At 42.6% G+C, this 15,485-nt stretch overlaps 1 protein-coding gene and 1 long non-coding RNA gene across 7 annotated transcripts in view; one reads left to right on the top strand and one right to left on the bottom strand.

Moving 5' to 3' along the window:
* The window catches only part of ING4 (inhibitor of growth family member 4), a 15,000-nt gene extending 6,236 nt beyond the window's left edge, over positions 1–8,764 (bottom strand). For 2 of the 4 annotated variants that reach the window (XR_006178102.1, XM_042867121.1), the window contains exon 1: positions 8,668–8,764. Coding sequence is in view for 2 of the 4 variants with exons in the window: in XM_042867121.1 (XP_042723055.1) it covers positions 8,668–8,704 (37 nt within the window). In the remaining 2 variants the exon portion in view is untranslated. Of the gene's footprint in view, positions 1–47; positions 914–7,860; positions 8,214–8,667 lie in introns of those variants that run through there. The other 2 variants (XM_042867123.1, XM_042867122.1) reach the window with 2 other exon arrangements.
* A 25-nt stretch (positions 8,765–8,789) lies between these two features.
* Positions 8,790–14,045, top strand: LOC122177581. 3 transcript variants are annotated; one of them, XR_006178104.1, is made up of 3 exons: positions 8,790–10,301; positions 11,644–11,785; positions 12,243–14,045. It is a non-coding gene; the product is annotated as an uncharacterized LOC122177581 (long non-coding RNA). The 3 variants fall into 3 exon arrangements; XR_006178105.1 differs by having other exon boundaries at positions 8,790–9,564; positions 11,644–14,045; XR_006178103.1 differs by having other exon boundaries at positions 11,644–14,045.
* The last annotated feature ends 1,440 nt before the right edge of the window (positions 14,046–15,485 follow it).

The raw sequence follows: 15,485 nt of genomic DNA, 5'->3' as shown, positions 1-15,485 counted from the left end.
GGTGATCAATCAGAGGTTCAGGCCGTGACTCAGCAGTTCCCATACACCTGTGTATGGGAAAGCTTTCTGCTCTCTGCTGCTTAACCCAAAAGAACTTATCTATTCTAACAAACAAAAGTACTAATAAATAAACAAACACTCTTCATCGCAGTATTTTCCAGTGGTCTGAAATTACTTGGCCAATGTTGTGACGGCTATCAGAAAACAACACTTCAGCAGTCCCATAAAAATCAGATGTCTTGGTGGCCTTTCACAATGGAGTTACAACATCAGTGGATAAAGAAAGAGCAACTGATGTCATCTACCTGGACCTATACAAAGCATTTGACGCTGCCCTGCATGACAAAATGGAATTGATGGATGGATCATCCACTGGAATAGGAATTGGCTGGATGGTCACACTCAGAGAGTTGCAGTCAATGGCTCAATGTCCAAGTGAGACCCGTGACGAGTGATGTTCCTCAGGGACCAGTGCTGGGTCTAATGCTATTTAATATCTTTGAAGGCAACGTGGACAGTGGGCAGTGTCACATGTGACAGTGGGCATGGACAGTGCATCCTCGTCAAGCCTGCAGACAGCACCAAGCTGAGTAGCACCAAGCTGACATGCTAGAGAGAAGGGATGCCATTCACAGGGACCTGAACAGGCTTGAGTGGTGGGCCCATGCCAACCTCATGAAGTTCAACAAAGCCAAGTGCAAGGTCCTGCACCTGGGTAAGGGCAATCCCAAGCACAGATACAGGCTGGGTGGAGAATGGTTTGAGAGAAGCCCTGAGGAGAGGGATTTGGATGTGTCAGTTGATGAGAAGGCTAAAGATGAGCTAGAAATATGTGCTTCCTGTCCAGAAGGCCAATCATATCCTAGGTTGCATCAAGAGAAGTGTGGCCAGCAGGTCAAGAGAGGCAATTCTGTTCCTCTACTCTGCTCTTGTGAGACTGTGCCTGGAGTACTGTGTCCAGTTCTGGGGCCCCCAACACAAGAAGGACATTAAGCAGGTCCAGAGGAGGGCCACAAAGATGATCAGAAGGCTGGAGCACCTCCCCTACAGGCTGAGAGTTGGGGCTTCAGCCTAGAGAAGAGAAGGCGGGGACCTTACATAGGCATTCCAGAACCTGAAGGGAGACTATAGAAAACCATGGACTCTCATTATTGCGACTTCACTCATTTGCACAGATCGCAGAGAGCAATGCACAGCCCCCCATGTATCCTGCATTCCTGCCACAGCAAGATTACCCTATGCATCACTGCACATCTCCAAGTTTCTGCCTCCCCTTCCTTTTCTTACCTTGTTTTCATTCTCTATTACAGGTTAAACTTTTTATTCCTTTCTGCTTCCCAGGTCCTTGTCCTTTCATCATCCCCATTCTGCTCTCATCCTTCATCCTTTTTCCTTGCCATTCCTTCCACCATTCCTGTTCTTCTCTCAACACATCTCTTTTCCCAAAAGAACCACGCAGACCCTTAACTTTCCAAAAATTAGAATCCAGCACCACCCTCCTTCCTTCAAATCAAAAACAAAACAGCAAACAAATCAATAAAAGTAATGGGTGAACAGCTGTCAGTGCAGGCAATCGACATTTAAACTTCAGCTGCTGAACTGAGATGTTAATTCACACCCACAACAAGCAAGCCCATGAGCCCATGGAATTGTACAATCTGGTAACTTTTGCTGTTCTTCATCCTCTCACTGTGCATGTTTCAGCAGTGCCAGACAATGGGTTTGTACTGCGAGTGTCCACATTTCCAAAGAGATCTATGGCACCAAAGTACTACACAAATACATGGTGCCTTTCCCAAGATATCCGCTCATCTACCATGTCCAGGTATGCTTACGTTTATTAAAAAGTCAAAATGCATTTTAAAACACAATCACAATGCTTTATTAAACAGTACAGATTTCAACAACCAGCTTTAACACTACACTGCTGACAGCAATCAAGAAATCCTGCTTATAACAGACTGGCAAAGAAACAGGATAAGTTCCTTGCCCTCTGGAACGAAAAACGGCTGAGCTCTCATGAGGGAAGAACACAGGACTTTTTGGTGCTAAGAGATTTCAGAATTTTGTAGCATTTGAACTACAGCACAGATCAACTGGCTTAGGGTAATCTTCAGCAACTTCCTTGCTTCCTTATTAAGTGGAATGATGTATCCTTCCTTCCCTCCCTTTACACAATGAAACCCTTTTAAAGTACTCTGTCTACTTTGCTTTGTTCTCCATTTATTAGCTTCCTACACAGTCCATTAAAATCTGAGCCAGAGCATAATGTACTTTTCTCTCCATTCACACAGTGCTCAGCACTACAGCAGCATGTGCAGCCTAACCTCCAACATTATCCTCACCACCACCTCTACAGGAACAGTACTACAACTAGTACTCAGCAGATTGAATTGTTCAAGGCCAGCCAGGAATTCTGCTGCATTAAACATCCCAAGTGCTGGGCCAGTGCACTGCATGCCAGTTTAAGGCACATCTACGTCATGCACCGTCCAGAGACACCGTAACAGTCAGCAACAGCAGTCCACGCAGTAGCCATAGAAGCCTAACAGTCCCCAAAAGAGAGTGTGCCCTTTCCTGAAGGGATGAAGGGTTCTTTCTGACTTTTCAATACTACAGTATCCACAACCAAGACAGCAGGCTGTACTGATAGGAACTGTATCCCTGTGTTAAAGATCTACCTCGATTTCAGAAGTTTGCAGGATACGGAAGACTGGCAAGTCAAATTAGAAACACTCCAGGCATTCCCAGCCCACTGCAGATCTCCAAGGGCACCACCAAAGAGAGAACAGGAGTGTTTGACAAAATGGTTGCACCAGATTCGGTTTTGGTCAAGCGAAGAAACATGGAGAAAATGCAGAATGTTTTGTCTTATAAAACCATTTGGCGGAAGCTCTGAAAAAATTACCAGTCAACAACAAAATCAATTTTAAACGAACTGGCCATTAGCAGTAATAAAAGCATTAGCTGAGTGTGGGTTGTGCCTGTAGCTTTCACACAGAAACAAGCGATGCCTATGAATCACCAAATCCTCTCCCTTTCACAAGATCTTTTGTAATTTTCCATAGACCATATGTGCTGCGTCACAGATGCAACTAATCCGAAGTCTCATAAAGGTGAAAGGCATCTTTCAGTACGCTGCACTAAAACAATTTAAGAGATGCGTGCATCTGAAGTGTAACGTGAAACGATTTATAAGCAGGAACTGAAGGCTATGGCCACATACTGCATTGGTAAGAGACATTCCCGTGGCAGCTGCAGGGGAAGAAAGATGACTTTCAAGAAGGTGGATGCTGCTACTGTTGCTCTGTGCTTATTCAGGAATAAGCTTTCTAATACTGACAAGCCTTGAACCAGTACATGTCCATGTGCCAGAAGAATAAAAGGAGCAAAGGAAACTTGATGTCTCCCTCATAAGGATAAATAATAATAAATAAATGAAAATTAAAAGGGAACATTCCCCAAAAGTGACTACACGGTACCATGCTAACTTATCAACTGAGGACTCCATCGTGTCCCAGTGTCTACTCCTGGAATAGGTCCTGACTGGCAGTCTCCAAGACAATGGGAGGAACATCAAGCAGCTATCAGAGCAGACAGACCAGTGACATTCTTTTGCTTCTTGAGCTCACTGAGGCTACCAGCTCTCATCTGATGACTCTTCCAAGTATTTAGATCTAATTTAGACCAAATGTCGGCAGAATCTAGATAGTCAGAGGTTTGGGGTGGGAGAAGCTGGAAACTACTTTTTTTTTTTTTTTTCAAATTGTCCCTTATCATCATTTTCCAATGACACTTATTCACTAACTCAACTATAATGAAAATCTGAATTTCCTTCCATTCTGATACACACTTTCCAAATGGAATTATAAAAGTTTACGTTCAGCAAGGCAAATAAAGCCAGAGCCTCATCTGTCCAGATTGAAAAATATGTGGTGGGCAACAATGGCTGGAACCAGCAGAGACGGCACCACTTGATTTCCTAAGGGTTACAGACCCTTGCAAAGTAGGCAGATGTATCCTTATCATAAGGAAGCAAGCAGAGTGCAGTTCACAGTAAATTCAGGCACTAGACAGTTGGAGAGTGGTACATCCCTCGGTTCTGCTGCCATAAAAGATTTTTGTGATACCACTACCTCTAACTTACTTTATTCTGACATCCTCTAAGTAAATAAAGAGATGCATTGACATTACTACAAAGACAATCCCTACAATCGTGATGCTTTCACAGAGACTCACAAAAAACTCACAGAAAACTGCAACTTCCCTCTATCCATGCATTTCATTGATGCCTACTAACAGCTCTACAGTCCTCTTGAAACATCTAAACACGAAGAAAACTCTGGTGTTTGCATCTTGTCTTCTAGAAGATCTGTATTAGTCACCCTTCCTTTCTCTCCCTTAAAGCTTGCACTAAGTATTTCTAGCTCTGTAAGAGAGCAAACACTGAGCCAAACACAGTAACTAGAGTCTGACCAAGCACAAACTCATTAGAAGAGCTTTCACACACATGCAATCACAAAATACCGCACTTTTCTTCCCTCTTATTCCTCCTCCATCCCTTTCCACATTTCTAATTCCTTTGCATCCATAGCTTCCCCCAAACTAAAGTTGTGTTCCTTTCTTGGCATGGAGGAAAACACTTCAGCATCTGGCTTTCTCTCCTCAGAAGCAGACATTAAATACTTTATAGACCATTAAATGCTTCAGAGAAGGAGAACAATATTTGAAGAGATGGAAAACTTTTCATGCTTAACTTCAGTCACTAAAGGAAGGTGAAGAAAGAGCCACACAAATAATCAAAGAGAACAGAACTGGAGCAAGAAACGTTTCTCCTCTCTTTAATCCTTTGGCTCGGTATTGTCATCAAAGGGACAGCTTCAGTTTGGTGGAGGAAGGAAGGACGGAAATCAGAGAAGACCCAATATGGAGCTCCTCCGTGAGGCAGCTCAGCACAGAAGTAACACGGACATTTTTTCTGCTGCAGGAACACCTGCTGGGAGCATAACATAGTTCAGACAATTGAGCTTTAAAATTAACACCTTACAGCAGGGGCACGGAAGGGCGCGTCTAATCCTAAACCTAAAACCAGTTTTAAATTACAACAACCACTTGAAAGCCAGTAAAATACCAGGGCTAGGAAGCTGACAGACAATTCTACCAAGAACTCTGTTGATAACCTGGCTAGCACAAAAATCTCCTGGAAAAAAAAATCTTGAGAGGTCCAAAATAGAGGACTCAAAAAGTCACAAGTTGAAATAACTAAGCCTGTATGTACAGCTTTGTCAGATCTTCTGTGCATTTTAACATTCAGGCTTCAGTTGCCACATGGAATGGTCATACCAGCTGTTTCTCATACCAAACAACTGACTAGTGACTGAAAGCTTTATTTTGTCCTTTTTGCTTAATAAGAGTCATCACATACACTATCCAAAACCCAATCTGAAAGCCAACCAGGCAATCAGCTTTTCACGGTGCTCATTAATATGACATGAGAATGCTTTCTCATGACACTGCTATGGAATAGCCTGCTTCCCTCACCAAAGGAATGAAAAAATAAGATAAAGAGTTAAGGCCATGTAATTGCAAACGCGCTTCTTTAGATGTCTAAAAACGCTACAGTTTCTCACAAGTTGGAACTATCTGCTCAAAGCACATTTCAGTTGCATTCTTCATGTGCTTTCTGCAAGTCTATTTCTCTAACTACAAATGCTCACCCAATTTAAGGGCAGAATGATCTGTTTGAGAAGAACTTGTAAAAAGCACATCCTAAAAACAAACACAGACATCAAACTCACTTCATCAGGGTGGTATCCAACTGCCTCAAACACGAGACCACCCTTTTAATTCCTACCATCTGCACTTAATTCATCATACACCTTCCTTTCTTCAAGGATTCGAAGAGGTCCTACAAACAACTGCCCTCTTTCATCACATCCTCCTCACACATTCCCTGTGCAGATCCAGCCAGTGAACGACATGGAGGAGAAATGCTGTGGGAGGGAAAAAAAAAAAGTCAATGGAAAACTATATCTAAACTAGGTGCTAAAATAACACTCTTTTTTTTGGGTGATTAAGCTACAGTTTGCATCAAATACTTGCGGTACCAGAAAGCATCTTGCATCTATAATAACAACAAAAAGCATAAGATACATTAAAATGAGTTTAAAAGGCTACATAGGGCTTCTGAACTCATTACAGACAATTACAAGCACCACTCATGCAAATCACACGTGAAGTAGGTCTTGATGCATTAAAGAAGTGTATCTTGCCTGTAAGTGAGATAGACTGGAAGAACAAAAACAAAAGGAACAGACCACTAGGGCAGTAAGACAACAGTCTAACTCCTGATACATTTCATCTAGTCTCATGTAAAGTAATACACTTAGGGAAAGTAAGGGATAAAGGATGCCAGACCGTATTTCCAAGAAACAATAAGGCAGATATATTAACTATGGCAGATAACTGCCAAATAAGAACTTCCAGCTGAAACACAACGGCCAATAGGGATAAGGGCACTCTCCACAGAGGAGCAATAACCCGACTTCTTTAGTTAGCGCCATAAAGAAGACTGGTACTAAAGGACTGCACGCATTTTCAGAAAGTCAGAAATTCAAAGCTGTTGACAGAAGATGAGAGTAGGTTTTGTTTGTTTGTTTGATTGTTTTGGTTAGTTTACCAAAAAGAAGATGATTTATTTAATTTGAATCTACACAAGCAATAAATATTTATTAACAGGACACTTGAACGCGGCAGGCAGAAGGCGTTATAGGTGCAACAAAATATTGAAACTGTGAAAATGAACTACTACAAAACAGTGACAGGAAAACCAATCAGTAAACTAACTCATTGAAGGATGATGTGATATATTCTCTTCCATAAGTATTAAAAACTACATACTCTGCTTTTCTAAAGGAAACTCCTAGACTGAGCACAGCAGCTCTCTTACAGTTAGCTAATAACGGGATGTTGCATGTGATACACAGGATACCAAACAAAAATCAAAGAACACAAAGCCACTGTAACAAACACTTTGCTCCTCCTAACATCTGTTTAGCCAGAAGACACATTAAAAAAACAAAAAAACAAAAAAACAGCACCACTCTATTAACATCTACCTGCAGGACCACACATCCTGGCTGAGACATAAAATAGAAGCTTGTAATTTTTGCTGCATGTTTGTATTAGAGGAGGATGAAAGAGTTCCCACAGAGTTCACAGACTTTAGCTGACAGTGACAAAAATCCTGAGGCACTTGGCATTGATGGGAGTACTCTAGCTACCAAACTCATCTAAAGCTTTTCTCATCTTCAACTTCATGCCTGCCATACATCACTACACTCAGCACCAAATCTTTCTCATTCCTGTCTACTGGCTGTAAAACTCAATCTTTCATTACTTCGTCTTCGCAGCTCTTAATATACACTTGTGCTCCCTGCAGTAAAGAAACACTGCATCCCCCACACGCTTACTCTTCGTTTGTCTCCTTTGCTCCACTCTTGCCCAGCCCCCATCCTCCCATCTACCAGCTATCTTTGTCTCCTTGTCCAACTTTTCTTCCTGCTTTTTGCATTCTCCTTCTTCAAAGCTCCTAGATCAATATTCTTGCCTGTCCACTACCAGTGTCTCTTCAGCTTTTTTGGCAAAACATCGTGTATTGTGGTTCTTGACCTTCCTTAATTCACTATATGCTCCCGTAGATCGTAACGCAGGGAATGCTTCAGCTCTGTTCCCACACAGCAGCTCTGTGCTGGAGGAGATCTAGATCAGCACAATTCCTGAAGAACCATGCTCCAGTGCTACCTAGCATATGCCAACAGATGTAACTTGGCCAAGTAGAGTGAAATAAAAGATACATACCACTAACATCATGCTCTAACACACCAAACTTTTTCATCTCCAGTGCTGACATCCAATCAGAAAATGTGAAAACTGCATTCATCAAAGAGGTGACCCAATCTTAACCCATGAGTACATTTCTTCAAGAACAACTCCTCCAATCACTTTACTGGTCCATTTTAAGAAGACCGGAGGGAAGAAGGAATATATTTATATTCTAAGTCTCACCGTGCGGAGAACATAATTTGATACAGTTATATGCAACTTAAAGGAGTACCATCAGTATTCATAGCCGAAATAAGGCTGCATTTTTAAAATGTCAGCGAAAGCAGCTGCAGCAACAATCCCCCAGCAGACACAGAAGTTGCCCTCAGCTTCATTCCACCAACGCTGCACCACCAGCGAACCCAGAAAGGCTCCCGAAGCCGCGCTGCCGAGGAGCAGCAGCAGCCGGCAGCTCCCCCGGGGGCAGGCAGATAGCGCGGCGTCGGGTCCCCACGGCCGGAGGCAGGGCCGGGCTGCCGAGGGAGCCCTGCCCGGCAGCGAGCTACGAGCGAGCAGCCGGAGCCCCTGCCGCCGCCTCTAAGCAGCCCCAGGACGCCTCTGCGCGGCGACGAGGGAAGGAAAGAAGGAGGAAGGGAGCGCGGCCGGGAGCTCTCACGGCTCCGGGAAGCCTCACAGCCAGGCATCGGGCAACGCTGCCGTCCTCGGGGCTCGGGGCAGCCGCGGTTCGGCCAGCGCCCAGGCAGGGCTCAGTCCCCGCCCCGAGGCACAGTCTGCCCGTCCGTCCTCAGCCGCGGCCCTCGGCCCCGCCCCGGCAGCTCTTACTGTCCAGGTAGTGCTCCAGGTACATCCCCGCCGCCATCTTGGGACCCGACACACTGGCGCTTCCGGCAGGAGCCGGACACCGGCGCGCCCTCCCCTCCGGAAGTAGCTCGTGTCATGCCGGCGAAGCCACTTCCGCCCTTCTTCCCCATCGTTTCCGCTTCGTTGCTGTGGACATTTGGGGCTGCGGTTGCGGGGGGCTGCCTCTTCGCCCGCTCCTGGGGGAGCGCTGGCCTGAGGGCTGTCGCACGGGACTGCGGAGAAGGGAATTGCCCTGCGCGACCGGTAAACGCCTGCATCCTTCTTCTCCGTGCTAGAAGAATCAACCCTCGTCGTTTGGAGGCTTACCAGAGGTCGCTCCTGGCTGCGCCTAACTTCCGACAACCCGTCTAGGCGCTCCCGGGGGATCGGCTGGGTGAGGAAGTGCTGCTGGTTTGTAGTAGCGCTGGGCTTTGCCATCCACCATGCTACTTGCCAGCCACGAGTAACTGCTGCGCTATTACAGAGTTGGACTTTGCTGTACAGTGACAGCAGTACAGACTTTAGGTACGTACCGCACCGCTAGAACAGTTACACCAAGTTAAACACGTGAGCGTGCTCTTTTTTTCTCCACCTCGACAAAACTGCTTTTCTGACTGTGCGCTGCCACGTATTACTTCCAGGTTACAGGCCCTTCTGCTACACACTTCAGGACTCCTTCCCCTAAGAGCCCTTTGCCAGTGGCTGCACATGCAGCATGCAAGGGTGAGAAGGTGAGGACACAAGTCTGATTATGAAGGAACTGAGACAAAATTATCTTCTTTTGGTCTTTAGACCAAAACGTAACATCCAGGATTGCTGTATCAGGAGACTGAGTTAATTTTTTATGATGCAGTGCTGAAGAGACAATGAATTTCTTTGGTAAATGTTAAATTTCATTTGCATTTTTGCTGCTTTTTTTTGTTTGTTTTGGTTTTTTTTCCCCCTCCTTATTCTCCTGATTGACTATACAACAGCCATTGTTCAGGGTACCTTGTTACTAGATACCATCCACAAGGAAAATTGATCAGACTTGGTTCTTCTTGTTCCTCCTAAAAATCTTCCAAGGCACCAGATCTTTATTTATATGGACCTGCAGGGATTAAGTATTCTAGCAGTCTGCAATACGAATCTGAGAGGCTGCGACAAGAATGAATCGCAGCTGTTCAAATTATTGACCGCTTTGCTGACAGACTATTTGGTTAATACAGAGATCCACAATGTTCTGGAGATACAAATAGTCCTGTTCCTGGAGTCATTAAAGTTACTCAATATTTTTAATCAAAACCTTTTCTTACGCTTTTTGGCTCTTTCATGAAGCAACTGGTTCCACTTAAGCTGAGCATTATTAAGCCTCACTTTGTTGTAAAGTACTTCAGAATTGTTATATAAATTGCCTTACACTCTTTAATTAAAGAGAAGGATATGGCTGTTATATAAAAATCGTATCTCCTATATCCTGTCACAAGACTAAACCAGAAGCCCCTAAAAGCATTTTGTTTGCAGTTACCATGGTGGATGGAGCTGATTTTAAGGAAGAGGTGTTCTTCACTATTACCAGTTCTTCACTATTACCAGACTACTCGGGAATCCCAGCTTACCCTCCAAGCCAAGGCTGTGTATGTGTCAAAACACTATTCCACTGAAGTAGAAAGAAAAACACCGTTTGGCTTTGCTGTCACTGCTGATATGAAAGACAGAACAGTATACCTTTTCCAAAAATATAAATGATAAACCTTAGCAAAGTGCACAAATGAATCTGGTTAACCTCATTAACTACTGCTGTAAAATTGAAAAACAAAAAGGAGAGGGAATTTTGTATACTCATGTGGCATCATGACCAGTAGAAGTAAAAACTCTTCCAACAAAAAACTAGTTCCTGAATTGAGAAGTTTGCTTTCTTGCTGTTTATGCTTTCTTTAAAAACTCAAGGTTAATGGAGAAGTACATCTCTCAGGTTTCCGGAAGAATCCTGATCTGCAGTGAGGTTACTACTGTTGTTACTGCTGAGGTGTGATATGTTTTAGCATAAACATTTCTATGAGTTAAAGTACCAGTGTAGCAGTGTTGGATGAGGTATGAGCTAATAAACCTCACAGTAAGGCTTCCTCAAGGTTCTGACATCCTGAGACATGCCAGGACAGGTGTCCAGTGCCACACTGGAACTGGTTCTCTGTCCAGGAACAGAGGCAGAGAATTATCTGGAATCTCTTTCTGCTTTTCTGTTACATTTTCAAGCATCCATCACATACATCCTGGCTATTCCTCACGAGGAAGGTGATTGTTCTGCCTTGTGAAACCCATCTGGAGTACTGCATCCATGAGGCCCTCAGCACAAGAAAGATGTGGAGTTGTTGGAGCAGGTCCCAAGGAGGCCACGAACATGCTCAGACTCTCCTCCTATGAAGAAAGGTTGAGGGAGTTAGACTTGTTTTGATTGGAGATGAGAATGCTCCAGGGACACCTCATTGCAGCCTTCCAGTACTCAGCAGGAGCTTATGAACAGGAAGGACAGCAATTCTCTGATGGTCTAATAGCAATAGGACAAGGGGGAGTGGCTTTAAAGTGAAATAAGAGAAAATTAGATGTTAGGAAGAAATTCTTTACTCAGAGGGTGGTGAGGCACTGGCACAGGCTGCCCAGCAAAGCTGTGGATGCCCCATCCCTGGAGCTGTTTGAGGACTGGTCGGATGGGACCCTAGGCAGCCTGAGCTGGTGGGTGGCAAGCAGCAGGTGGGTTAGAGTTCAGTGATCTTTGAGATCTCTTCCGACCTAAGCCATCCTATGTCTGACACAGGTAATTTTAAAGGAAGATAGGTTGAGTAGGTTCAAGGCACAATGTCATCCACTGCTATCCCCCACCCAGCCTCGCATATTGATAGTTGAGTTACCATTCTCCTCACCAGAGTTCACCATTTCAATTACACCCTGTTGCTAACATGGTGATGTAATTTCACGCAGGATCTGACTGTACCCCACAGAAGGCCTGCACAGCTCACAGAGGGAAGCTAAACAGCCTACTGAAGACTAGTGGTTCTCAGCCTTTATTGATCTACAGATGCCTGCATATTTTCCCTTGGAAATGTAAACACCTGCCTAAAATGTAAGCCTCTGGTTTTTCAGTTACCTTACAGACCTCTTAAATGTTGTCCACAGACCACAAGGTGAAGGTCAGCACTTGAGAGTGATCATTATGCACACCCAGCAGGTAGCCTACAATTTCAAAGTCTCTCACTTAGTTCCCTTTTTTTGCCATAAAGGTACACATTCAGCTCTTCTTGGAGGTCCCTGCTCTGTATTTCCTCTGCAGGAAAGACTAATTCCCCACCCCCACCCCCCCCCTCACTCCATTCTCACAAACATCAGTTTATCTGGAGCACTTTCCCCACGCGTGGTTAATCAGCCTTGCATATGAAAGACGATGCCAAATGCCCCAAACTATAGCTGCATCCACAATCCAAAAACATATCCTAATTCAGCAGCAAAACTAGGCATAGACTCTAGTTCTTTGGTGTCATGATTTCTTGCAGTTTTTTTTTTTTTTTCCATTCATTACATAGACACTACATGAAATCGAAATGTTTGTTGGACCAAGTCACTACATCTCTTGAGTACTCTGGTGTTCTACTATACAGAAACAAGAAACCATGCACACAAATTTAATCTGTTGTACCTGAAATGACGATTGGACAGGTACCTATCATGTAGTTAGCGAAATGTACAAAAAAATTTCATTCTATGTTCAGAACTGTACTAGTAAACTTGGGCAGCTTTCGGGTACATTACCTGCAAAATCCTAGACAAGATATATATCCTTTTGTTGATATAAAGATGATAAAATAATTGATAAAAATATAGAAGACAAGCAGAATCTCCTAGTTATATTCTATATTATGAAGAAAATTGGATGATGTAGACAAATCTATGAAGTAATGAATTATTACCTATTGCCAATGATATCTATGAAGACGTTTAGTTCCACCCATAAAACATCCTAGAATTTGCATAGCTATAAACTCACAATCAAGAATTTTGAAAGAATCATCTGGCAAGCAAATGGAAACAATGGCCTTTCCTTTCAAAACAACTTTGGAGTTTGAATGTGTTCCAGAAAGCCAGTAAATACTTTCATTTTAAAAGTATTTGAAAAATAAGAGGGATCATCTCGGTAGCTTAGAAGCCAGTTGACCTAATGCTGACTTGGCAAAATCAAAGCGTAATCTATTTGGGTTACACTCAGCTAAGAAAGGAAACATAATAGTATTTGATTTAATTGAATGAAAAAGATCTCATTAGAAGAATTACATGTTCTTTTGTGGCAATGTAAGTTTGGTACTTCAAGATGGTCCAGGATTAATACAGCAAGACTTGCATCTAAGTACAACACAGCCTGGTCCTTTTGTAAAGGAAAAGAAAGGCAATAGCTAAGTGCTACAGGAGGGAGCCAAGCCTTACTGGGAGACACCTACACCAGCTCAATTAAATTCAGTTGTTTGGAAAGATGAATACAGCAGCTCGATCACGGGCATGTAACTCATTAGAAAAGATTTTTGATAGCAGAAGACTTTAATGTACTGAAGAAAGGCGTAACAAGACCTTATGAGAAGGAAAAGAAAATAAAAAAAGAAGAGAATGGCAGTTTCAATGGCAGTGAAAACCAGCAAAATAAGCGACATGGTTGATCAACCATAGGGCTTTAAATTGTGCAAGTTTAAAATCTTTCTTGAAGATTTAACTGAATTATAGACCAGCAATGCTATCATTAGTCATGGCTGAGATTCCATTACCATGTTGTGGGTGACTTTTCTAAATGATTTCCAGCCTACATGATGTTTCCTTTTAAAGCAATGAGAATTTGCAAAATCCAGCTAAGAAGTGACAACTGATTCAGGAAAGGACAAGGAGTGCTGCCACATTCCAGTGAAGACTCAAGATGCAAACTAACACAGAACTCCAGAATCAATACCAAGTCTTCTTCGGTATACACATAGGGGAACAAATGGATTGGCATTATGAAGAAAATGCGGAGTTAAAGATTTCAGGAAGCTAAAGAGGAAGGACCACAGGATCTTGCTGGAGAATATCCCATTCCTGCAAGTGGAAGTTAAATATTTGAACTGCTGTCAGCTTGAGAATACAAATCTGACAAAGTCACACTCTGAAACTTGAGGCTTCTTCTCCATAGCGGATAACTGTGTACGGATGTTATGTTTTGCATCCTGCATGTAGCTACTATACTGTTTCAGTTACCCTGAGGCACTCTGAATGTGTTAAGCAGCCTCAGAAATTCAAAGAGAAAGACCTGATAAAAACTCAACTAGGTGACAATGAGAATAAAGTATTTTTCATTGTTTCTGCCCAGATTGCTGTTCCTGGTGTAAACAGAAATAAGAAATTCAACTGACTGGGGGGGGAAAAAAAGTCCAGGAATAAAGTGGCACTTCTGAAACTCAATGGGAAAGCACCTTAATAAAAGCCAGTTTCCTCCTGTGTGATAGTAAAAGTTACAGAAACAGCAGCAAACTGCACAAACATAAGCAGTACCTTTGAAATTACCAGTAACAAAAGAATTGTACAGCCTTAAATACACAGACATCCCTGTGCTTGGTAATAGATTCCAAGAAGGAAGGATAGAAGACATAAGAAAACAATGCACCAAACAAGGGAAGGTGATCTCAAGCACCTTTAACACAAAACAAACAAAACAACAACAAACCTCACAACACTGCAAGAAATGTTTTAACTTGCAAGACATTCCCCAAGGTATTCAAGCAGTCAGCCAAATATCCTTCCCATTTTCAAAATTAATTTCCTTAAAACTAGACGCTGCACCCAAAACAAGTCGATTTCTCAGAGTTCAACACGATGCATACAAGACATGGCAATGTGAGTGCAAACTGGCAGTTTTATATGTTCGTATTGAACATGGGCCTGTGGAGGAGAGCTACAGGCAGTAATAAACCTATGCATAGTCTGTGCTTCACAAAGCAAATTCCAAGGTGAGCAAACTTGTGAACTGAGTTGCTTGGAAGAGAAAAAAAAAATGTAAGGCGGGAAAATGTGAATGAAAACTATTCTTTAATTAAAATATGATTGTATGGCCAAAAACATCCCAATTCCGCAAAGCTTTCAGGAAAAGCTTGTTCTGGGTTCAGTGAGAAAGTCTGTGAGCAAGAAAAAACAACTGAAACAAGGGGGAAAAAAAGACAAAAGGCCCAAATACAACACATGGAAAAGGGGAAGGCCAGACAAATGAGATAAAACAGATATTATTAGATAGAAAAAAAAAACCCTCAAAAACTAGTAAGGAAAAATTTGCGGCAAGCAAAACCACTGATAAAAGGAAAGGAATTTTGGAGCTTTCATTTGTTTTTGATGTGTTTTTGTTGGTTTTGGTTATTGTTGTTGTGTTTTTTTTTTTAATAAAAAGCAGACAAATAAATACTGCTAATATCCATGCTAAGTAAAAATGATTAAACTGCTAGAGAATAAAGAAAATCAGTCAGCAAATACTTCTAATCCCATAGTCAGAAACAGAACGTGGCAGGAGTATGAAAATAGCAACTTCTCTTCAGTACCGTAGTTTCAAAGCAAGAAATCAGACAACATCTATTGGGGACATATATTTTTAAGTCAGTAAAGAAACAGTCCTAGAAGAGTTGACTAGCAAGCTCTCTAGCCCAGCAGTTCCAATTTTAATTAAATGTGGGATATTAGAGAAATACTGTAAGACATTCACGACAGTATTCCCAAAATGCAAATGAAAGGACTCAGCATCAAAATCAGTCGGAGGCAAAATAATG

This window comes from Lagopus leucura, unplaced genomic scaffold (genome assembly GCF_019238085.1).
Source record: "Lagopus leucura isolate 7727_CA_CO unplaced genomic scaffold, USGS_WTPT01 Super-Scaffold_100001, whole genome shotgun sequence".
Taxonomy (NCBI): Eukaryota; Metazoa; Chordata; class Aves; order Galliformes; family Phasianidae; genus Lagopus; species Lagopus leucura.
The sequence above is the reverse complement of the archived record's forward strand: the minus strand, read 5'-3'. Positions and strand labels throughout refer to the sequence as shown.